Source organism: Phycodurus eques, chromosome 7 (genome assembly GCF_024500275.1).
Source record: "Phycodurus eques isolate BA_2022a chromosome 7, UOR_Pequ_1.1, whole genome shotgun sequence".
Classification (NCBI taxonomy): domain Eukaryota; kingdom Metazoa; phylum Chordata; class Actinopteri; order Syngnathiformes; family Syngnathidae; genus Phycodurus; species Phycodurus eques.
In genome coordinates, this window is record NC_084531.1 from 18,629,503 (window position 1) to 18,655,260 (window position 25,758).

A 25,758-nucleotide genomic window follows, 5' to 3' on the forward strand; every position below is an offset into this window, starting at 1 on the left:
CACGGAAGCATATCGTGTGCATCCTCCTGTTTAACACCAACTGCCCTCATGTCTTCCCTCACTACATCCATCAACCTTCTCTTCGGTCTTTCTCTCGCTCTCTTGGCTGGCAGCTACATTCTCATCATCCTTCTACCAATATATTAACTTCTTCTCTGGACATGTCCAAATCAACAAAGTCTGCTCTCTCTCTCTCTCTCTCTCTCTCTCTCTCTCTCTCTCTCTCCCACTCTTTCCCTCTCTCTCTCTCTCTCTCTCTCTCTCTCTCTGCTAACCTTGGCTGTCCCTCTGATGAGCTAATTTCTAATTTTATCCAACCTGGTCACTCCGAGAGCGAACCTCAACATCTTAATTTCCGCCACCTCCAACTCTGCTTCCTGTTGTCTCTTCAGTGCCACTGTCTCGAATCCGTACATCATGGCTGGCCTCACCACTGTTTTATAAACTTTGCCCTTCATCCTAGCAGAGACTCTTCTGTCACATAACACACCAGACACCTTCCTCCACCCGTTCCAACCTGCTTGGACCCGTTTCTTCACTTCCTGACCACACTCACCATTGCTCTGGACGGTTGACCCCAAGTATTTAAAGTCCTCCACCCTTGCTATCTCTTCTCCCTGTAGCCTCATTCTTCCCCCACCACCCCTCTCATTCATGCACCTATGTTCTGTCTTACTTTGGCTAATCTTCATTCCTCTCCTTTCCAGTGCATGTCTCCACCTTTCGAACTATTCCACCACCTGCTCCCTCCTTTCACTGCAGATCACAATGTCATCTGCGAACATCCTCTCAAAAAGACGACACTGTTGGACATTCCTGTAAACTCTACAGTTGTTTACCACATACCTTACAGTAAAATACTTTAAAGTGATTTTGCAGTAATTAACTCCAGTTTCTACGGTATCACGGGATTTTAGTTGACGTCACACAGAGAGTTCCTGTATTTTGCATGCAGCAAAATTGTGAAGCCAGCATGAATTGCGCTATAAAATGTTGAACTATTTCTGTAATAAAGATGTTAATCTTTAATGTTCATGAACGATAAGGATTAATGTAACATTGATTATGTGTATTATGTTACCCATAGTTCTCCAAATGTGTGTCTTATTTAACTTTTGCTTTACTTGTATGTTGTGCTTTTTTCATGACACCCTGACTGTGGGTTGTGTGCAATAGAGTGACATCCATCATTCTGCTGCATACTAAATGAAGCTAGAGTAAGATTCCATGACCTACTTATTCTGCAAGCCAAAAAGGATCTTGTTTACCTTGTATAACCAGTCAGGACCACAATAATAGAAACACTGGTTTGACATGGTTATTAGTAAGTACTGCCATCAAGTTTACAATAACGTAGTTACTGGAAAAGTTAAGCTACTGGAAAAACCCTGTGAAATACCTAACTGTGGACATGTAACTCACTTTCTGGTGTACATTTTGTTGTTCTTCTGTTTTAATTCCTATTGTTAAAATAGCCATATTGTACTAAGTAGATAGAGATGTCAAGGGATCTTTTTTGTTTTTTTCAAGAAAACTTTGTGTGTGTAATGCAACACGAGCTGAGACTAGAATGAGCCTCAACTAAAAACCTTGCTTAAGATGGTAAATCATGCCCGCAGCCTCAAACAACCAATAAGACATTATGCCAGAAGCCTCAAACAGTGAGCCAAGTACCTGAACTTGAACAAAGGTGGAACAAAAAGAAAAGGAAGCACGATGCAGCATGTCGCTACGTAGCTCACCAGCAAGCTTTGTGGGCTTCCCAGCCACGCAGCACTTGTAATCACGATCCAGTTCTGACTGTGGGTGAGTAACACCGTTTTCCGATAGTTTGATACGTTCCGTGTACTGTGAACTGTAAGGACACACATAGTGGTCAGTGCATATACATGAAGTAAAAATGAAAGAATATGTGAGGCAAATAAACAGAAGTGGGTCCCAAAATATTTGACGATATAGTTTATTACAACTAGATGTGTGGCTGTCCTGTGATCTGGAGCAGGGCTTTTTTATGTGTTAGGGTACCTCGCTGGGGAGCACTAAATGACTTCAAAAACAAATAATGTGTTTTTAAACCTGTTCAGCTCAGTTCAACATGTTCAACAAAATAATTTGTTAGTGGATGCTAATATTTTAGAATCATCATTTACAGTATGTATTATATATATATATATATATATACATACATATACACACACACACACAAGGTTATACACCATGCAGCACTGGACAACGTACAGGAATAAAATAAATTTTCTGGTATGGCAAAAATCATTCTGACTATCATTCTGAAATCACACAAAGGCATTGTAATTATTATTATTATTTTTTTTTTTTTACATCTTTGTTAAAATTGTATTATTTTACTAGTGTTTCAGTCAGGTTTTAAGTAGCCCACAATTTAAGTGTGAATTTAGAAAATAAAAAAAATGGTTGGGTTCATTCATCTAAGTGGCATTATTTTAAAATTCCATTTACTGAGATTTATGTCAGTTTGTGGATTATATGAAGAATTAGTCCTGCATGGACCTTGATACATCCCGGATGTATCTTGATGGAGAACCATTAGAGAATGACTCATTTGAAAAGAAAAGGTGCTGGCCTTTACCCGAAGAGAATATAATTTTCCTTCAGCCCACATTTGTGCCTGATTGGTGGGTGGAGCCTCCTGGCTTGATTACAACCTGCCTCATTTGATATTTAGGTGAGACTCCAGTGTAGAACGACAGCAAAATTGCCTTGCTTGGCGTTTTTGACCTTGTTTGACCTCACTTACCCGTTGCTACCTGTTTCATCATTTCCAGGAGTACTTAGGGTTTGTTATTGGTATGTACTGCTGTGATTTTTTGTATCTGCTTTCTGATTAAACAGTACCATCTTTCTACTGTGACTCTGTTTGTCTCTTTGTCTTGTCTACTTCTTCCTGCATTATTGACCTTGTTTTAGTTGGTAGACTGCCACCAACAGAAGTCTATTATTCACTTCTTCCCTCGTCATTCTATTGTCTTCAAATTTCGTCCTGTGTGAATGTGGGTGAGCTCGAGTGCTTATTATGCCGCTCCCGAGTTGTGAAATGCTAATTAAGGTGTTGTAAATGCACCGCTCATTTCCTAGCAGTAAACATTCAGGAATATTTTTAATGACTTTAGGGTGAAGTTTATTTTTTTATTTGTGTCCATGCTGATCATCACCGTTTGGCACCAAAGCGCTATCGCTCCACTCCTCGCCATCCACAAGGGTATGTATATACTGCAGCCGCACTTTACGGGCCATATCGAAGCTGCAGTGGGTGCTCGAACCTCACACAACACTTCAAGTTCAGACATGGCGCCTGCTCATTTCGATGCTGTCTCTTGCCTTGACCATCGGCTTCATTGCCGCTTGACAACACTTATCCAGTCGTTGTGGATTTGTCATTTTGGAGTGCGTGATGAGGCTCCGCTGCCTATAATCAACACACAATTATCTACACACGTAATCCAACATAAGAACATAATATTGCAAGATGTGAGTAGTAAATTGAACAAAAAGTTTTGTTGTTGTTGTTGTTGTTGTTGTTTTTTTAGATAATTTAGTTGTTGTTGTTTTTTTCTTTTGGTGGATATCTTGCATTGAAAGTATCATATTCTTATAAGAAAAAAGTCCATAATTTATATTTAGAATATGTTCATATATTTTCATATCACAACATTCTTAATATAAAACCTTGTAAGTATGCACATGTTGCAATGAAAACAAACATTTTGCCCAAAAAAATACTGTCTTGCCATTATTGCAAAACTTTTAGGACATATATCTATATGATAAAAATTCAGTGTTTAACAACATTCTCGGACCAATATCTCCCTCAGCCGCCCACTAATAAGAGCACTGGTAGTTACAGCAATCTTACTCCTTCAATAATTTAAACAGGAGCACCCCTGAAAAAAAACTATATATGTGTGTGTGTGAGTGAGAATGAGACAAAGATCCTACAACACCTACGGCAACATCCAATCACTGCTATATAGAATAGATAAGGTTGTGAGTGTGTGATGAGGACTTGGGGTGTGGGCCAAAGCACCTTCTGGTGACTTTCTTTCCTGTCATTTGGCTGGTGAATATCTTTAGCAGGGGGTCCTGACCCTTCCTCAATGATGCCGCATGGCACAAGCTCCTCCTCAGGGCCTCTTCCTGCAGTGTTGACCTTCTTTTAGTTGGCAGTCACACATTCGGAGATGCTCTATTTCTTTTTTATCAACTTCTGCTGCTCCACGAGCTCATTCCCTATGTGTCTTAGCTTCTGGCAACCAACAGAGGTCTATTAATCACTTCTTTCCCCCGTGTTGTTTTATTGTCTTCAGATTTTGTCCCATAAGAATGTGGGCGAGTTCAAGTGCTTATTATGCTTCTCCTGAGTCGTTAAATGCTAATTAAGGTGCTGTAAATGCACTTCTCATTTCCTCGCGAATAAAATTCAGCAACATGTTTAATGACTGTAGTGTGAAGTTTATTTTCCATATGTCCATGCTAGTTTAAGCTCAAACATGGCTGATGATGTGTGTTTTGTTTCTCTGCAGGTAATGCAGAGCCAAATAACCAATCCTGGAGATGCCGAAGAGAAGAGATATTCTTGCCATTGTGTTGATAGTGTTACCCTGGACTCTGCTCATCACCGTTTGGCACCAAAGCGCTATCGCTCCACTCCTCGCCATCCACAAGGGTATGTATATACTGCAGCCGCACTCTACGGGCCATATCGAAGCTGAAGTGGGTGCTCGAACCTCACACCGCACTTCAAGTTCAGACATGGAGCCTGCTCATTTACAGGCTCTCTCTTGCCTTGACCATCGGCTTCATTGCCGCTTGACAACACTCATCCAGTCGTTGTGGATTTGTCATTTTGGAGTGCATAATGAGGCTCTGGTGCCTCCATATAATTGACACACAATTATCAACACACGTAATCCAACATAAGCACATAATATTGTCAGAATTGAGTAGTAAATGGAACAAAAAAGTTTTTTGTTGTTGTTATTTTTAGATAATTCAGTTAGTTTTTTTTTTTGTTTGTTTTTGTTTTTTTGCACCACACATGCCAGAAATATGGTGGATATCCTGCATTGAAAGTACCATATTCTTACAAGAAAATAGTCGATAATTTAAATTTAGAATATGTTCATATATTTTCATAATACCACAACATTCTTAATATAAAACATTGTAAGTGTGCACATGTTGCAATGAAAACAAACATTTCACCCAAAAAAATACTGTATTGCCATAATTTCAAAGCTTTTAAGACATAAAATTATTTTTTGTTTTAATTCAGCGTTTAACAACATTCTCGGACCAATACCTACCTCAGCTGCCCACTAATAAGAGCACTGGTAGTTAGTTACAAGAATCTTACTCCTTCAATAATTAAAACAGGAGCACCCCTGGAAAAAAAAACAAACATATTGTTTGTTTATTTCTTGATTAAGATGTCAAATTACAGTTAATTATTTTTCGTGTTTGAATGATATCTGTGATTTATTTGTGACTTCTCAGAGAAGCCCAGTCAGCCACACCAAATGTGCAAATACGGGTATGAAAAGGTGAAGTCAGTTTGAAATTCCTCATTCCTCTTCAAAATTCTAAATCTTTGAGGGCTCACTGAAGTCCTTATAAAAAAAAAAAAAAGCACTTCATGATGTTTGGTCTCCAAGACAAATAGGTGATGTTTGTAATAAACTTAAGCACTGTACATATTAGTCCATAATATCCCATCTAATCAACCAACAATCCATCCATCATGTGTTTTATCCATTTGGGTTAAACCATATCCCAATTTCACTGACTGCCATTCACCAGTAATCAATTACAGGGTTCATTTAAGCTGCATTTTGTGTCATAAATGTGTCCACCAATTAGCTTAATGGAGTCAAAACAACATGCAGTCCTAGTCATTAGTACATTATACTCATGAGCCTTCCAATCTTTCGCCCCTGAGACCACAGACCAACAGTGTGAAATGTCAAGTATGCTCCTGGGTAAACAAAGCCAAATTAGATGGACAGGAAATCAATGTGCCTTTTTGTCCTCACTTTATGATGTCAAAAATGCATACAAAAACGGTTCATACATAAGAACCATTGCAAATACAGTGACACAAAATGTCACTTTAAAATCTTATGCGAAGGAATCAGGAAACCGTGAAGTGTGAAACAAAATGTAAAATATACACTGTTATTTAACCCCGACTGCTCACAGGCTTGCTTTTGTGAGCTCTTATAAAGAGGAGCTGGAGGTTTTGGCAGCATACTTGCTGGCAGGCTGTCGTGAACATCTGGCCATCAGCAGATTGTGTTAATCTACGGGCCGCACAAAAATCCTCTTTTATGTCTCAGGTGTGAGCGGCTCCGAGGATGAAGAAGATTGTTTTTAGCCATGGCAAAATGAAAAAGCATGAATATACTTAATGATTCTATATCTATATGGTACTATTCTCTAATCCTATTATAACCAACTTGGCCTAACTATTGAGGTCACAATATACATTTTTAGATTCTCCGATGTTAACATATAGTATATGTCATGATTACAGGAAGGGGTCACAATCTTTCAAAATACAGCTCACAACAAACGTTATACATAGGCCTGTCATGATAATTACTATATCGACTTATTGTTCAATAAATAAAAATGGACACGATAGTTTTTCCGGACTCGATAAATGATAATTGTTGTGGTGAGCCAACAGAGTTGGATGGCTGTCTCTTTAGCCGCGAGTGGGATCATGGAACTCTGGCGGACCGATACACTCTTGCCGGTGTTGGCTCCGTCAAATACTCCACAGCCTCGCTCCATGTGCAGCATGTAGATTCGCACAAAAGAGACACTTAAGGGAAAGTTAACTGTTTGTTGTGCTCGCTAACCCGGCCGCAAGCTAACGACCGAGCGAGTTAAGGAACTAAACAGCTTGGTCCACCGAGGCGAAGTCGTAACGTCAGTGCCTCTCTGAGTTGTTCTGCGTGTTAGTCCCCAATTAACACAAACACTCCGAGTACTCCGACGTAGTGCCAGAAATCCGGCATGTGATTTTTTAATTATTTTTTTGACAAGACTCGCCCTATGTATGTGCGTGTTTAAAAAAAAAAATGCTCACGTGACATCGCGAGCAATCACGGCAGATAGTGATGTAAATACACTGTAAAAACGTCTACCATACGGTCTGTAGTTGTATTATGGTCTTATATTTCCCTCTCACCGGACCCGTTCACTTGGGTTTTTCTTCCGAGGGGGGAAGACGAAGCCACTCGCTGCGGACTGGGCGAACAGTCTCACCGGCTTTCACATGCGGGGGGCGAAGCAGCCCCGAGCCTCACAATCCATTGGTAAAGAGAAGCCTGGGCAGCCCATTGGCCAGCCAGGTCGCCGCTCTGCACCAAAATGAAGCATCGAACCGCAAGGAACCTTTGAAGTGTAGTGCAGCTAACAGGCTCGTGAGCTAGCTATCTACCGTCTTAATCAAAGCACAAGCAAGTGATCCACCACGCTGTCACAGTTAGGTTATGCGGGCTGGCCGTCGCTGGCTAAGCACAGTGGCGTGGTCCAAGGCAAACCCAGTCGAACCGGGCCTTTCACATTCACATGAGCTCACGTATTGTGTTTCAGCTCAGTTTTGACAAAGGGTGAGAACTGTATGTCATTTAGGCCAAAATTTTCCTGCTTTTAAAATCTGTCATAATTATCTGACATCTTCAGTTACTGTACATAACTGTTTTTTTACAGTATATTCTCCCCCTGTCCAGTAAATCACCTTTACCACCCAAAATTTTCAATATTAATGTTGATTGTCAACTAAAAAGCGTGAATTTGAGAACATTCTCCCACTGCCTGAGCAATAAAGCCCTTAAAGTCTTTTTTTTTTAATGTATAAATAACCAAGTCATTTTTTTCATAAGCTGGTTATCTGTTCATAAAGTAGTTATTTATATGATAATAAACTGGTTATTCATTCATAGACGGATTATCTGTATGCAGTTTCCCCCCCTCCGTTGGGGGGTTGGGGTTTAAATTCCAATCCATGTCTGCAATAAGTGAAATTTATGAAATGGAAATGCTCTATTTGAAAACACTCCAGGCATGTTTTGTCGCATTTACGGCACTTAACATTTTTTAAATTATTTTTATCAGGACAGGCCCAGTTATACATAACTTACTCTCATACATACATGTATGATTTGATTTAATCCTTTTGTTAATTACTGAAGCCATTCTCATTCACACTGGAAGTCCTCAGGTTGAACCGATTCAATCAGAGATGCTAGTAGACATTTGTCAAACTTGTTTCACTTCATCACAAGTTAGCCAGTGTGGTTTAACAGCAACATGCATGCCTGCAATTCCTTTGCAAGACAAACACGAATGTCTTTTGGTTTTATTTACATTAGTAATAGCAAAGGGCTGAAGAAAAAAGTCTGTGAATCTCGTACGCAGCCACAGTGCAGTTTCCTGAAGAAAGATAGGATGTTCAAATATTAATAGGATCAACCAAAGATAAGATCTTCCTGCTGCTGCAAAATGTGATTTCTAGTCAAGGGGTGTCTCAACCCGGCGAAATAAGCACAGGGAAGGTCAAAGTAGTTCAAGCCTTCTTGTGAGTCCCTCGCTGTTGTTGACTGGGAACGCCTGTCAGGATCACAGACCGTGACGGTTCCGGCAAGTGTTGCGGCTCAAGAAGTTGGTCTGGTCCCTTGAGGTGGAACTAAACACATGGCTGCCCAAAGCCTGCCCACAACCTTTCTTGATGTACACTCAACTGGGAAAAATCATTCTTTAAATCCATTAAGATGGGTATCTTTATACCATAGTAAGTATAACTCTTTTCAATTTTAAAATAGTTTTTAAAATAACGGAAGCTTTCAATCTAACCCATTCCAGATTATTGCACAATTGCTTCCAATGAAAACCATCCATGTTCAATCACCGTGGTTATTTGAAACATCTTTTTAGGGTAGTTTTAATGTTTTGAAATGTTAACAGCTTTAGAAGGCCTACACTTTCTACAAAGAACGGTTCGAAAATGCAACAATTGACAAGTATTATTTGCCATGTGTTTCGTGGTGTGTGAGCTATTACAACAAAAATTACATCACCAATTTCCATAAAATTTTGATAAAATGTTTGGTGAAAACCCAATATAAATGCAGTCAGAGGTAGGGGTTGGCGATATGGTTATGGATTTTTTTTTCACACAAATCACATTTTTTTTGCCCCGTCGCTTATATAGTTGTAGAAACCACAAATGACAATGAAATTATTAAAATCAAGTTTAATGTTTGCCCTTTTTACCTATTTGGTAATGTTCAGCACAATCGATTCGGTTATTGCCTTCCAACGGGCTCCATTCTTGTTATACGGAAAACAATGTCAACTGGATTTCGCTCTCGTTGTCTGTTTGTTTTGTCAAGAACTCACTTTATTGATATATATTTTTTTAGAGGTAGTTAGAAAAGTTGCTAAATATAGCGACCAAATTGCCAAGTTGGCAACAGTGCCTCTGCTTTTTTAAACTAGCACCTCTGTTTGTACCCATGCTGTTAGAGGAAGCAATGCATGTCAGTGGGAACTAGTTTTGAACAGAAGTTGCTAAAAATAATTGATTTTATTTTATTTGAAGTTTTGTCCTCATGACAAGCTAACTTGAATTAATCAGTAAAAAATATATAATGAATTTCCTATTCACGATCCACCCCTGAATCCCCCCAGGAGATTGCAAATACTGGAGTCCCATCTGTCAAGCGTGTTTGGTTATTTACCACAAACCAGAAAGCAGCCTAAAATTAACTAAAACAGAAATGGACAAACATTCATGGATATAACGCTCCATACTGACCATTTGTTTCCTATTTTGTCATTTAAGTCATCTAAATCCATCACCCCAGAATTAAAAATGGGATGGTCCCATCCTCCATCTGCCATCTTCTGTGAACTAGAAAGTGGCCTTGTAACATAAAAATGATCAAACAAACACAGGACTGGTGCTCAATTGTATATATATTTTTTAAATTCTATTGTTTTTACCGGTTCAGAGTGTTTTTCTATTACTATTTTTTTAAATCTTCCATTTTTTTTCAGTGTTCTTTTTAATGTTTTCTTTTTAGATGGGAACCAATCCCAAAACAATTACTGGTTGTTTTTTTTTTTTCAATGCAATTATAATGGACGTTAATTATCTGTAGATTTTTGCTATTCGCGATCTGGCCCCCTCCCTATCCCCGCAAATAGCGGGGTCCACTGTATTTATTTGCAATTTTTTTTCTGAATGTTGATTATATTAAACATTGCCTATGGCAAGCAGTGTTGTACATTATAGTTGTATAGTGAGAGTTAGTAATTGAACTAAATTTGTGATAGGTTAGGCTATGCTTTTCACCCAAAAAATATAGACTAACCTTAATGTTTTAGACATTGCAAATCAAATAAATTCTTGTCAATCTTATTGTTCTTTTGCAGCCTCTGGAATGATCTCATAATTCCAATTTTGCATTCTTAACAAAAAGTAACTCTTGACGTGAACAGACAGAAGTATGTGCTGAATGGACAACAGAGAAATGTATGTTTCACATTTTAAAACATTTTAATTCCCACTTGAGTGATGACGGTGCATAGAGTTCACAACAATTAATAGGATCTTCAACCGTCCTCACGTTATACAACAACCATATGTTTGACATACATTTGTGAAAACAGCACAGCAGGCGAGTCAGTAGATAAGAGTGGATGTGATGACACTTCAACATGAGAGGAGAGAATCCACCACAATTTCCTTCCTGATATGGAAAACTCCAAAGTCAATGTTTGAGGATTAAAAGGCTTCTTTATGCCTTTCCGTCCTTTTCTAGCGCTGTCTCTCCATCCGTCAGCTGTGTTGTCCTCTCATAGTGCCTGCTTTCACTTTTTGCAGCATGTCACCACCTAGTAAAAGAGATCTTTATCATTCCAGAGAGGCTTGCGGTCCGCCACCGACTCTCAGGTACACTTTACCCCCTTTGGGATTAAGCGGGGACGTGCGCTCAGGAGAAGCAGGGGAGGCAGAGCCTCACCTGCATGTGAAGAGTTAAAAAAAAATTTTTGAATTACATAATATTATTTTACCTTTTAGTTCTCTGAACTGTTCTTTATAATGATTTTCATTTTGGATCCAATATTGACCATGAGTTTATCATTAAATTTGTTGAACTTGCGTATTTCCTGTTTAAATGTATGGGTGAGAGGGGAAAGGCCGAATGCGAGTATGGTATCTGTGGAATGATCAAGATTCTCCCATTGAAAAGACTCAAAACATTTATTTGGAATAAGACTCATCAAGAAAGACTTTCTTTGCTGGGAATACTGTAATCTCTTTTTAGATTGAGAGACATTTGAGGCTCAATGTAGAAAATTAGGACTCTTGCAGGAAAGTAACAGAGTTAAGGGTAAAACAACGAAACATTTTTAATTTTACCAAAAATGAGCTCAGGCTATGCAGCAAATAACCCAAATTAAAATTAAAGCTAGACTTTGAACTTAAATAATTTTTGTTATTCTTTTGTTGTACAGTTTGTAGTAGATAATAAACTATAATAATTGATAGATTCTTTATTTAACATATAAACACATTAGTGATTCATAGGAATAAAAGTGCATTTAAAAGAAAGAAAAATAACATCAGTCTTCGTTCAGCACAGTTTACATTTTGAAAGGGAGTAGGAAGAAGTAAAACTTTATGAATTTATCTAACTTATCTATAACATTCTTTATGGCCAAATATTTGTGTAAAAGGAATGCTGATATAGATATATTTCTTCATGTCTGGCTGCCAATTTAATGGCTACTATGCCACTCTGTTAGGCTCATAAATTTGTATATCTGACTCTAATATTAATGCCTCACCAGCCATGAACCTCACCGCACGTCACTGGCCGTTAAAGTCACCTGAGGCAAGCGTACGAAGGGTGGCCCGAGGTTGCACTAATGCCTTGGGTGTCTTCTTAAACCTGCAGATGACGGCGTTGAGGGCAAGAGGGAGGCGGGCGGCCAACCAGGAGACTCCAAGGAATACTGCGCCTCAGATAAGGACATTGTCGAGGTGGTGAGAACTGAGTATGTGTACACGCGGCCGCCGCCTTGGTCTGACGTCTTGCCCACTATCCACATCATCACGCCCACCTACAGTCGACCTGTGCAAAAGGCCGAGCTGACACGGCTGGCTAACACATTCCTCCACATTCCCAACCTACACTGGATCCTGGTGGAGGATTCCCAAAGAAGGACGCCTCTTGTGACGCGGCTCCTCAGAGAAACGGGCCTCAACTACACCCACCTAAATGTCGAGACGCCCAGGAACTATAAGCTGCGCGGCGACACTAGGGACCCTAGAATCCCCCGGGGTACCATGCAGAGGAATCTGGCACTCCGGTGGCTGAGGGAGACCTTTAATGCTAATAGCACTCAAGCTGGAATAATCTACTTTGCTGACGACGACAACACTTACAGCCTGGAGCTGTTTGAGGAGGTTAGTGCCCATTTCTTGTGTCTGCTTGCTTCACACAACTTTTCTTGTCATGCTCTTCTTCTCTACCTTTTGTTGAGCCTGATGAAAAGCCAGAAAAGGAAAAGCAAAATGTTCATCCTTTGATGCGTGCTGAACTGAGGTCTAGTGAGGTATTCTAAGTTCTTGCTTCAAACCTTGCATGATGGCCCTTGTTTCTTAGGTATAAAGTTTTTCCCTAAAAAATCTACGAATCATCATCATCTTTCCTGAAATAAATGAAAATGCTATTAATTCAATCCAGCCGTCCCCCCCAAAAAAAAATGTTTCTATAATATTGTACTTTATAAAAACATACAGTAATGATGTAGTTAAATAGAATGTAAAGAATTAAACAATGTTTGCCACATTTTTGCTTAAATTCAATGGACATTGTGCTACTGCTTCTGGTGTGTGTACCTTGGTCAGCTGAGGGAAGTGTAGTACAGACGTCCAAATAAAAATGGAGCTGTTCAAAACTCTTTGGTAAGTCGCAATAATATGTGTCATTCTTTACAGACGATAAAGAATATTTGCCTGTGAGGATCATCTTACCTGTCTCTGTGTTACTCTACAGTGCGTTAAAATAGTCATTGCCCAAAGCGTTAAAACCCTGATTGTATTCATTAGCCAGTCTATGACATCTTGCATTGTTTGTTAGCATTGAGCTAAACTGCCTTATCAAAAGCAAAGCTATGTGGTTGTAATACATTTGTCTAAAAAGATAGATCTTTTATGTTTAGTTTCACAGTAAACTTTAACTGGGAGTGACAATAAACAGCTGGAAGTCTCTATTTTGAATTGTTCACTACTTTCTGAAAGGTTCCTTGTTGTGAGTTGAGTTCACTGTCACCTTACAGTGCTCGTATCTCAAATTTTTCAAGTTAAGTCAAAGCAACAAAACAAAATCAGCCGAGTGATGGCTCGTGTCTCCAAAAAACTTGTAAATTGGGACACTCGTATCTCAAGGCACTGCTGTAGTTATGTTTTGATGCTGGCTGAACTGAAAACTCAAATCTCAGGTGTGACATCATGTATGATGGCAGTTTAGACAACACTGTTTTGCGGTACTTTTTTGCGCAAAATTTTAATTACTTTTCAAATTCTACAACCTCAAGGGTGTTTGAACTGAGAGGTTATGCTGTAGTTCCACGAGTACCCAATAAAGGGTCAAAAGCCTTAAAAGCTGTCATAAAGCTGCCCACTGTTCAAAGGAGTGATGGAAATTGGTCCATTGATTAGGAAGACGAAATTCAGCAGCTCCAGAGTGTCCCTATTGACTCTATTGTGTCGCTGAATGTTCATTGTTACACTTGCTTTATGGGAAACCAATGGCAGTATAGAACACTGCTCAATCAGGCTGCTTTGTAGCAAACTGTGATACATAAAGAACACAACATTTTCACTCAGACCCAGTCATTAACAAGCAATATGTTTGGCTCCATAATCAGCACATCTACCAGCCAGCCATTTTGACATCAGCTGAATTAACCGAGTAGAGGCACTCAGGCACCATTCTTCAGGTATTGGTCCAGAGAGAGCTCGTAGCGTGCAGTGTGTCAAGTATTGACGGGGTCTGTCGTTACCTTTCCCTGGAAATCAGCCAAAGTGCTCAGTCTCCTTCAGAAGTGCTCCATCACCTCCAACAGGTCCATTTATGTGGCAGTGTAACAGCCCTGAAAGGACAGAGACGCCAGAAATAAAGAGTGGACAATAAAATCAAAGACAGACACAAATCCGACTGCGGTGACTTTTGCTGACACCATAGAAAATATGACCCTCGTCTGCAACTTGACAACTGTGCAAACAAGGTTGAAAGGAGACTGCGTGCCGATATGTGCTTTATATTGAGGTCATCATTTTCGAATGCTGCTACCAAAATAAGCTTTTTCTTTTAATATCCAAAACTATCTGTGGATAATATTGATCAAGAAAGGGAAATTATCGAAATCCAATCGAACCTCTGAATTTAAACACAATCCGTTTCAGCACACAGCCTCACCTTTCACTTTCACTTCCATTTTCTTCTCTAAACAATCAAGCCGCTCTTTCTTTCTTGCAAAAAAGCCAAAGAAAAAGCAAAACAGACACCCACAGTTAATGCTTTGACGATCTGGAGCTCAAGCATGACAACAGTTTGAACCCTGATGTTTTGTGTTTCTGAGCATTTTTTATTATTATTATAATTTTTTTTGTCAAATTCCAGTTTGTACAATCACAGGGCCAATGGACTTTGGTTTTAAGCAGCATGCAACTGTCCATTGTTTCAAATATCACAAAAAATAAAAAAATAAAAAATGCTCACTATATTGTTGTTGTTGCCTTGAGTGTCATTGATTTCTTTCTAAAGGCATACTTTTCAGTTTGTGTCTTTAATTAAAAACAAACAAAGAAACTTTGCAAGTTATTGAGCCTCCATAAAAAAAAAAAAATTCCATCTCAAATTAATTATTTATATCATCATATATAATACATTTACAGTATATTTACTCTGCGGCAAGAACTATGCAATTATAAAACTTGCCTCTGACATTTTTTTTCATCCCTTAAGAATGCAAGACAGAACAAACACAAAATTAAAAAAGATGCTGTTTGAGTCAGTGCGACGCTCTGTGCTTGCCACATTGAAATATATCTGCATTTGCAATGCTAAATGTGTTTATTTAATAGAATTTAAATAACTGAACGGCCGACACATCAAGGACCTGAAATCAAAACAACTGCTGCACATTTTGATTGTTTGGACACAATCCCTTATCGCAAGAAGGCACAAATGACGCATATCAATTTATTTCTTTTATCGTCCCTGCATCCCCAAGGATTGTGCATTGAATGAATACTTGCCTTTTCTCTTCTTTTTGGGGAGAACAGATAGACTGACTTTTCTTTAACAGTCTCTTTGTCTGAGACACACAGCAACAAGGAATAAGAAAATCGGACGTATTGAGCATAATAATCACATCAGTGGGAGAGCGTATATTAGTTACATAGTACTAGTTAATGTATTTTAAAAGTCATTAGTTGTATTGCTATTGTTGTATTGCTAGCGCTGAAGTATAAGTTATCTTGCAATGTTACTTCCTCTGAATAAAAATGCATCATGAGTTATGCATTAATTTCACCTCCAAAAAACTGCAGAATCCTCAAGTACAGTATGAAATTTAACTTGAATACACTGACAATGTCAAAACAAGAGATTCCTAACCATACAGACTTTAATAGGCTTACTTTCCGTCAAACGTTTGTACCATTTTACAAAATGAAAGAATAATGCAATAAATATATTTTTTTACCCCCACAAATTGAAATAAAATGGATTAACTTTCACTATAAATTCTCACCTGATATGCACATTCAGAATCAGTTTTTTGTAATAATTTTGTAAATACCGGTATTGTGCTGCAATCCAACTACAGTGTATTTATAATTTCATATGTACATGTGACTAAAAAGCAAAGCCTAGAGAGAGGCTCAGTTGCTGAAATGTAAGTGCTGTAATTTGTTCGCGATTGTCCATTTCAGTTGTGGTCAGCCGTGTTGCATGACCCAAATTATTACTCGACATCAACATGTATTCTGCATAAATCAGTGATGAAGGACAAAACATACATGGATTCATTACAACTACCACAAATCATGAAGCACTTAGTTTTCAATGAAATAGCTTCTTTATAACATATAAAGTATAGTTTACAGTTGGCAGCCCAGTAAAAATTTACTTTTGGGAAAACCTGCTTTCACCGAATAGGACTATAAGATGCTTTGTTTGGCCTATTTGCTTGGGATTCTTGTTTTTGTTTTTGGTTTCTTTTCCCCAATCCCTGGATGAGCCACACTCATTTTTCACTTTTTCATTCTGGAGGCGAAAGTGACATCGCGTATACCGCACTTGATTATTTGCTATACTGTATTTCAGTGGAACATGCAAGAAAGATGTGTGTGCGGTTAGTGGCGTGTGGGTACTAAACCTTTTTAGAGCCTTGAATTACCAATGAGACTGGTAATTATTACTCATTTCAATATTTTCTACCCTTGTCTTCTGACAACAAATTGTGATGCAATTACTGTATGTTAAATAAAAACTAGCCAGTAAGTGCACTGCCGATACTACAAGTCCCAGAATGCATTGTAATAGTGGGATTTTTGCCATGTACAGTCGATGTCCGCCTCTCTTTTAGGAGTACAATAACTTGTTTGCACTCATGTAGTTGACTTGAATCAGTGGTGGTTTTATGTTGCAAATCAGTGCTTCAAAATGCACATTTAAAACACCAGTAAATGTATTAATTGCAAGCTGCTGTACAATAAATTTTCTGATATTTTAGTAGTAAAAATCAGATAGGCCTGAAAGGTGCACAGCTGTGGGTGAGCAAAGCACGCTGTTCAATCGCAGCGTATGATGAAAGCCAGCACCAAGATCCACCTTGATATAAAAAGATAGCAGCAACCATCACATGGATGCACAAATGAAAACACTCGCTCTCTCGTCTCCCATTAAAGCCCAGAGCTCATTAAGACAGCACATCCTTCCAATTTGCATCGAGGTGCTTGGCACAGTAAGCTCCGATCTCTAGTCCCACAAGCATCCAGTCCGCTTCATGTTGTTCAAACTCTGCCGCTTTAGCAGCTGGTGAGCTTGACCACAGATCTCACCATCAGATCACACAGTTTTCAAACGCACAAGGTGAAAAAAATATTTAAAAAACGGCCTACTTGCATTGGGGTTTCAAAGGCGCATACGTTTTACGTTCATTTGTTATTACCACACGTAAAAATGTTTGGCGTGCAGATTCTCTGTGTCATCTCTGTCTCTCCACCTTGATTTTATGCACAAAAGAGGCACTCGCATCATTATTTCAGCGACAGAGACTTTGAATAAATAAGAGAAATAACAAGAATAATAAAAAAAATCTACCTTTTAAGGCTGGAGCTGCAGCCCTTAAAAGATACCCAAGGCACTCCCTGTTGGGAGAAATTTATAGATGCCATAATGTTGCTCCTGACACTCACATTTCCTTCAAACTCCCATATCGGGTTCTCCAACTGGCACACCTGAAAACTTTCTTGTGCCCTCAACAGGCACAAAAAGGTGCGGAGATTTAATTTTCTTTGTGTTTCAGATGAAAATAAAAAAAAAAAACATCAAGCATTTGGAGATAAAGGGGCTGCTCGGGTTATAATGGATTTTTGTTCCTACGGGGGCAAAGAAACCCGAATTTGTTGCTCACAAGCAGATGCCAAAGCAGTCGTAAAGTCATACTCCTGGTAAATATCCCTCCATCCATTATCCGTACTGCTTATCCTCACTGAGGTCGCAGGCTTGCTTGAGCCAATCCCAGCAGACTTGGCGAGAGGCGGGCGCAGTAAACCCTGAACTGGTCGCCAGCCAATTGCAGGGCACACATAGACCAACAACCATTCGCACTCACATTCATACCTAGGGGCAATTTAGAGTCTTCAATTAACCTACCATGCATGTTTTTGGGATGTGGGAGGAAACCAGAGTACCTGGAGAAAACCCACGCAGGCACGGGAGAACATGCAAACTCCACACAGGCGAGGCCGGATTTGAACCCGGGTCCTCAGAACTGTGAGGCAGATGTGCTAACCAGTCGTCCACCGTGCCGTCCCTGATGGATATTTGAAGGAGAAAAAAAAACACTAAATAGTAAATACAGTAAATACGGCAGTCACTGAGTGTGCCTTATTGTGCCAGGTGATAATGTCTTATTGCGACTTTGAAAATTAATTTATTGCATGCCGTTCGGAACGTCAAAGTGTCATTATTACAGTAAATATTGTATGAATAACATTTCTCAGTCATAAATATCGAACAGTCAAATTAAAAAAGTAAGTACGGTAGTAATTGAGTTTCTTTTTCCATGTGACAAGGCTGTAACCTCAAAATGTCACATGCTCGGTCCATCGTTAACTGAGGACCCCATGAAGTTGCTAGCAATCTACAGTTGTTAATTTGAAGCTTGGGAGGTAACATTCAAAGCACCTATACTCTTTCTAATACAGTTCACCAATGCATTGGGCTAGTTGTCCCTTATTCTGATTGCCTTTCTTGAAAAAAGTCGTTTGGGGGGGAATTGTTTTTGAACAGTCTGTGGAAGGCCTTCTGTTCAAGCAGTGCACAGAGCAAGGTCCGTTAAGGCATGTTAGGATGAGTAACTCAATAGTCACCGTCTTTCACGATGAATAATTGCAGCATCTCTAAAAAGCCTCCATCAACGTGTTTAGTGTCTCACTGTCATGTAGACTTTTTCCCGACTAAATCCTAACTTCACTCTTCTCCCTGCTAGATGAGATCAACTCAAAAAGTTTCTGTGTGGCCCGTGGCCTTTGTGGGCGGCCTGCGCTACGAGTCCCCCAAAGTCAATGCGGCCGGGAAGGTGTACGGCTGGAAGACGGTGTTCGACCCCCATCGGCCCTTTGCCATCGACATGGCAGGCTTCGCCATCAACCTGAGGCTCATCCTCTTCAAGCCTCAGGCGTATTTCAAGCTTCGTGGGGTGAAGGGAGGCTACCAGGAGAGTAGTTTACTACGAGAACTTGTCACACTCAACGACCTGGAACCCAAAGCAGCCAATTGCACCAAGGTAATTCAATGCATTTTTTATGGTTCGTACTATACTTTTACTGGCATTGAGCAGCTAGTGGTTAGGGAAGCCACACAACTTTGTATCAGGATTATAAAATAGAAATGGTGTGTTTAAATGAATGTGAACTACTTAAGTAATACATTTATTTTAACCTTATAATCAAATTTAGGGGAAAACTAGTGGCTGAGTGACTTGAAATCAGCTTTACAGCTTCATTATATATTGTACATTATTCTAAACAGACTGACTCCCTATATATATATATATATATATATATATATATATATATATATATATATATATATATACATATATATATATACATATATATATATATATATATATATATATATATATATATATATATATACATATATATATATACATATATATATATATATATATATATATATATATATATATATATATACATCCATATACATCCATCCATCCATCCATTTTCTGAGTCGCTTCTCCTCACTAGGGTCGCGTGCTGGAGCCTATCCAATTCATGCATGTTAATAACATGCATGAATTGGAGACTCTAAATTGACCGTAAGTGTGACTGTGAGTGCGAATGGTTGTTTGTTTGTATGTGCCCTGCGATTGGCTGGCAACCAGTTCAGGGTGTACCCCGCCTCCTGCCCGAATAGGCTCCAGCACGCGACCCTAGTGAGGAGAAGCGACTCAGAAAATGGATGGATGGAGATATATATATATATATATATATATATATATAGAGAGAGAGAGAGAGAGAGAGAGAGAGAGAGAGAGAGAGAGAGATCTAGCCCTAGATCAGAAGTTGAAAATATCCAATTTAATTCAGTCTACCATGCAATTCTAAGAACAAACAAACTAACTCCAGAGATAATACTGTTATAAAAACCTCAAAACATTTAACCTGCAAATGCTCATAATGCTCATAAGAAAGGGTTAGTTCAGTCGTAGCATCATATTTTCTCATAACTGTATTCTGGTCCTTGGATGAGACAGATTCTGCACCCTTGCGCTTTGTGTGAGGGTGGTCTGTCATCGAATGGTTCACATGGATGTATATAAGAAACTGGAATGTATAATGCAGTGTCCATGCACCAGCCCTGCTCATATAGCCCATGGGCTGTTCTCACTCCTGTAAAGCTTTCCACAGTCAGCAGGAGGGCTTCAGCTAGCCAGCATCCATATGCCAAGCTCAAAGAGAGAGAAAGATACTGTCAACCAGCTTGGTCTTGACCTCCCTCAGACATCCACAGGGGTAAATGAAAGGCAGGCGAATCGGGGAACAGCCGAGAAAGCGGAACAGGAACTGGGGGAAATCGCGATGTCAGGACACCGCGCTGATTACAGATGAGGAGGACTGAGAGAAGGGGTGGATCTAGACGTGGGAAACCAAAATTGGGTGAAGTTACACATTGTGCGTCTTTACAAGTGTGACAATTAACCTCGTTTAGACCTGCACAAAGTGGGAGTGGGCTCCTGGCACATCTAAAACATCCTATACATAATTCAGAAGAGTCACAGCAAGATGACAGAAAGGAGGTCACTCTGTCTATTGATACCTAGCGTTCTTGGGTCTGTTTAAGGGCACTATATACATTGAAGTTATTATCATCATTGTTGTTGTTATTATTAGTATTAGTTTTGTTGTTAGCCCTGGTCAAAAAATGCTGAAAGCTAAATTGTCAAGCATATTTCATTTCAATAAATTGACTTCTTAAACAATATTTTTTTTTAAACTATAATATTTTTTTAATTCACGTTTTTTTGTGTTTTTATTTGAAATAGAATGTACAGTATTTTCAATGCTTTGGCACTGCACGTAGAAATAAAAGCAGTTAGGAGAATTAGAGATTAAGTCCTTTAAACAGTGTTGTGACACTGAAAGCAACTGGGTCTGCCATAGATGTAAAAAAAATAAACATCCCCGTTAAATGAGCAGTTTCTTTTACATTAAATATTATCAATTATATACTGTGTGCGTGCATTAAAAATCTGGTGGGGATGGAGATTGTACAATGTTTTTCATTAACCAAGCGACCCAAGGATTGGCCCAAAAATCCGCACTAAAGCCAGTTAAAAATCGATGCGGTGGCCTCAGAGTCTGTCACATTTGGAAGTGTGGAAGAAAAAGCAATTGTTATTTACTGTAACACTTACTACACACTAACAGTATACTGTGGTTCTTTTTGTACATTTTCGATTTTAGAGATTTTCGTCTGTCTATTCATAACACACTCCTGTGATGGCCCCTCTTCATTCCCATCTCCAGTGGCTACTGTCTGTTTCCCCTTCAAGTAGCACAGCAGCAGTATGGTGCCGAGCGTAGTTGAAAGACGGAGATAACTGAATGAGCGAGTGTTACTCATGTTGTTTTTCTCCATTTTTCTTTTCATCATCAGATACTTGTTTGGCACACAAGAACAGAGAAGCCCGTCCTCGTAAATGAAGGGAAAGCAGGATTCACCGACCCAAATGTGGAGATTTAACCATTTCTCCCAGATCTCCTATTAAGTAAGACCATAAAGTGGGCCTGAAAACTGTTTATATACTGTGTCTGTGTGTGTGTGTATATATATATATATATATATATATATATATATATCCTGCTTATCACTTAACCACATAAGAAGGCAGTGATTCAAATTGCTCTGGAGAAACATTGCTATTGTAAAAGACAATAACATCTGTTATTTTTACATTTTGCACACACTGTTCCTTGGCCCCATCTCATGTAAGTGAGCGACTGTACACCACCCCGCATATACTGCTGGGCCAAGAGCGAGTACGGCTTTCATTGCCATGACCACCAGGGATGGAGCTAGTGATTGAACAGGCAGCTTCTACTTGTGGGAGCAGAAATGTAGCAAACCCCATGAAGGGAATGAAAGCCTTTTCCCTCATGTAGGAAGCAGTTGATATGTGGCGCATGCACACATCACCAAAGACGGATACGTAATAGTAGGGCAGAAGTGCATAATGGCTTGCTTTTCAGAAATATGCCGATAAAAAAATATTTACTTGGTTGCTTCATTGCACACTTGATGGGTGGGCAGGTAATGCAGAGACTCAACCACCTGTATTTGTATACAAGCTGTCAAAATGTCAAAGTTCCATAATCTCTCCCCTTTAAGTCAAAGGTTCTCAAAATGCAGTGCACAAATCAGAATCAGAATCATCTTTATTTGCCAAGTATGTCTAAAAAACACACAAGGAATTTGTCTCCGGTGGTTGCAGCCACTCTAGTACGACAACAGAGTCAGAGAACTGTAAGAATTGTAAATAAAGCCAAAGTATGCTCGCTGATACTTGTGTATCATGAAATTAATATGATCAATCGTCTGAGTCTACAGGTATTGATAGCAGAAAACACACTGCACAATAGAAATAAAAGAACTACTCAAAATAATTGACAGTTAGGAAAGTTTGAGAGTGTGAGTACACCCTTGATAAAAAAGCACCGTTAGATTGAGCAATTGACTGTCAGTTGCTGCACACAAAATATTCAGAGGGCAAAAGAATCTTGTTTTTGTTTCATATAGGTTAAATTCCTTTTTTCTTTTTTTTTGGCATGGGTGTAAGGGTGTGAGTGGGACAAAATGAAATGTATTCTTCCTCTAAAATTTGGAAACCACTTATTTAAGAGGACAACACACTGTGATTTGGTGGAGCCCGGCCTACAGTAGTGCAGGGCGATATATCGAGATCGATTCGATAGATATTTTATTAATGCTCGATATGAAAAAAGGATCATTGATTTTATTTTCTGTACATTTTGCTACTCCGCGAGACTTCCGTCAACATGGAAGAAAATATGCTAGCGGCTAGCAACTAGCAAGCCATAAATAGTCCCAAAAAAGGCCACGTCTATCATTTGGAAACAACTGCAAAACGTGAATAAAAGATGTTTTGATGAGGAGAGCCATATCCATGAAAAATCACCTGAAAATGAAGCATGTTATCAAATGCGACGCATGTATCACTTTAAAGAGAGCCACGACTCTGTGCTACTCCTGTAACGTAAACAAAACAATGCCGCGGAGCAATTGCTGTGGCAGTTGAAGCGCTTGCGTCTTTGTGTTCGCTCTGTAAACAGGGCGGAAAGATAAGATAGTAGTTTGTCGATCGCTGACGTCGTAGACAGTGTACACGGGGTTTTGTTCAGCATTAGCTGCTACTCGCTGGCATTGTTGCGTGATTGGTCACGCAAATAGTTTGACAGTTTGCCGGCTGTCGCTGTCTGAGCTAACTGTTCCGAACAGTTGTACAGTGTGCCATTCTCATTTGGTTTTTTTTAATTTGCTTTATTTACAGCTCACCGCATTGTATTTGTCCCGCAAAAAGTCACGTTTCTTCTTTACGTCTTCTTCTTCTTGATTTCCAGCAGACTAGGCATATTTAAGTGCACAGCTGTCACCAAAGAGTTAAGTGATGAACACCTACCAACAACAGAGCCAAACCCTAAGAAATACATTAAAATAACAAATATTGAAGCCATAATTTAATAAAGATTACAATTATAGAGTAATAATTATGCTGCGCAATTGAACATTGCGCAGAATTATTTTCATCCTATATATACTTTGATAACTGTTCCGCAGTAATGTTCTTGACATAATTCACAAAATATGGAAATTCAGACAAATTGTTCTGGAAGTGAACTTCTATCGGTTAGCAACGCTCCTGTCATAGCCATACATTATTAATTTTACTAATAATTGGCATAATAATTCATTCCGATGTTTCAGTTTTCGGCCTTGGGTTTCTCATGTCCAGTTTTATTTTTTAGTTAAGAATTTTCATTTCGGCGCATCACTAATTTTGAGATCATTATATTTAGAAATACTTTCAGGGAAAAGTAATTCATGTCTTTGTGATGTTTATGATTCTTAAATAAACATTCTTTATAATGTAAATCAATTTGGTCTGGTCCGGTTTCATACATTTATAAACTTTAATACAATAAAAATCTGCCCTGCGATTGGTTGGCGACCAGTGCAGGGTGTCTCCCGCCTCGCGCCCAAAGATAGCTGGCATTGGGTCCAGCTCGCCTCGCGACCCTAGTGAGGGTAAGCGGTACGAAAAACGGATGGATGGATGGAGAAAAAATATTGAGTCATATCGAATGCCAACATAAGATGTAAAAGATTAGTCCATATTGCCCAGCACTAGTGTACAGTATAAAAGAGGAAAGGCCACCATTTGAGGAAATACTGTGTGACTGGTAGAGCGCACATGCATTTAATTTGATGGCAAATACCTTGGCAAACTTGTGCTGCTCAAGATCAGTATGGTTCTTGCCATAATATAGGACAAATAACAATGCAGAACTAGACTACAGCATGGTACACTAGTGGTTAGCACAGCTGTGTGGTTCAGGTATGAATCTCAGCTTTGTCCTTCCTGTATAGAGTGTGGATCTTCTCCCCGTGCTCATGTTGGTTTTTCTCCGGGTCCACCAGCTTCCACCCACAACAACAAAACATGCGTGTTGGGTTCACTGAAAACTCTACATTGCCCATTGACGTGAATCTGTGTTTGAATGTTTCGTCCATCTGTGCCCGGCGATATACTGGCAACCAGTCCAGGGTTATCCCGTCTCCCACCCAAAGTCAGCTGGGATAGGCTCCAGCTCACCTGTGACCCTAATGAAGAGAAGCACTATATCGACAGGATGGATGAGTTTAGAAAATGGTGGTAAAAAGACAGTGCTTACGAAAAATATATCTCCTGGTCTCCCATTTGATTAATTAAAAAAAAAAAATATATATATTTAATCAACTTTCCTTATTGTGTCTTTCACTTTCCGTTTCAGGCGTTTGTCTCCGGATTCCTGCACATGCATTGATGAAGATGGCCTTTGAGGTCCAAGATATGACATTTTTCTGAGAAATTGACAAAGCCGTATCAATGTATTATTTCAAAGCACAGATTGGTGAGAGGCGGCGTTTATTTATGAGGTGTGCGAAAGAGACATTTTCAAGGACGCTCCAGAAGACAGTGTGGGTGTCTCGCTAGGGCAACCTGACAAAAAGACGGCACAATTTCATCCAAGTCAGGTTCGAGAAAAATAACTTCACCTGAAGAAAAGGAAACTGCTGAAATTCATCCAAGAAGGAAGGACAATGAAATTAAATGGCAAAACATGTCTTTTGGATTTTACTCCAAATAAAACACTGGAAGGGAAGGAATGTTCTTTTGATAACAATGTAATGTTTGATTTAATTTAATAGAATTTGTTTAGGTGTTGACAAAACTACTGACTCGTACATTTACATTTACTCCTGGATTACCATAATTCATGCATTGAAATCACAATGAACACTTGAAGATGCCCCAGTTGGAAATGTACATTCAAAGGAAAGCATTGCACCTTTTACTAAGCACTTAAAAATACACTGATGGTGTTTCTTTGTGATAACGTGTAAATAGAAATTATTCATGGGAGCAATCAGGAACCATTGTTTAAAATGTATCGTAACTACTGTATTTATGCTGGTCCATTATGAAAAATAGCACACCTTTTTGGTCAGAGGTTCAGTTTGTGCTGAAAAGTTCAATGCTGAAAAGCCATTTGTGCAATTGTTTATCGACGTAATAAAGGTTTCCCCTTCTCGA

At 39.1% G+C, this 25,758-nt stretch overlaps 1 protein-coding gene across 4 annotated transcripts; it reads left to right on the plus strand.

The window, feature by feature from the left end:
- The first annotated feature begins 1,382 nt into the window (after positions 1–1,382).
- Positions 1,383–25,758, plus strand: LOC133404976 (galactosylgalactosylxylosylprotein 3-beta-glucuronosyltransferase 1-like). 4 transcript variants are annotated; one of them, XM_061681539.1, is made up of 8 exons: positions 2,339–2,826; positions 3,207–3,238; positions 4,560–4,702; positions 10,934–11,002; positions 12,012–12,523; positions 18,847–19,143; positions 21,543–21,654; positions 24,956–25,758. In XM_061681539.1, exons 3-7 carry the CDS (start codon positions 4,591–4,593, stop codon positions 21,627–21,629), a joined length of 1,077 nt encoding a protein of 358 aa, XP_061537523.1. In that variant the 5' UTR covers positions 2,339–2,826; positions 3,207–3,238; positions 4,560–4,590; the 3' UTR covers positions 21,630–21,654; positions 24,956–25,758. The 4 variants fall into 4 exon arrangements, with proteins under 4 accessions (XP_061537522.1, XP_061537523.1, XP_061537521.1 ...); XM_061681538.1 differs by lacking the exons at positions 2,339–2,826; positions 3,207–3,238 and adding an exon at positions 1,383–1,806; XM_061681537.1 differs by lacking the exon at positions 3,207–3,238 and having other exon boundaries at positions 2,340–2,826.

What these genes read in the sequence shown, in the direction of transcription:
- LOC133404976 (XM_061681538.1), top strand. Translation starts at nt 4,591, where the DNA reads ATGCCGAAGAGAAGAGATATTCTTGCCATTGTGTTGATAGTGTTACCC. An exon ending in GCCTGGAGCTGTTTGAGGAG is followed by an intron (nt 12,524 to 18,846) that starts GTTAGTGCCCAT and finishes TCTCCCTGCTAG; the next exon opens with ATGAGATCAACTCAAAAAGT. An exon ending in AAGCAGCCAATTGCACCAAG is followed by an intron (nt 19,144 to 21,542) that starts GTAATTCAATGC and finishes TTTCATCATCAG; the next exon opens with ATACTTGTTTGGCACACAAG.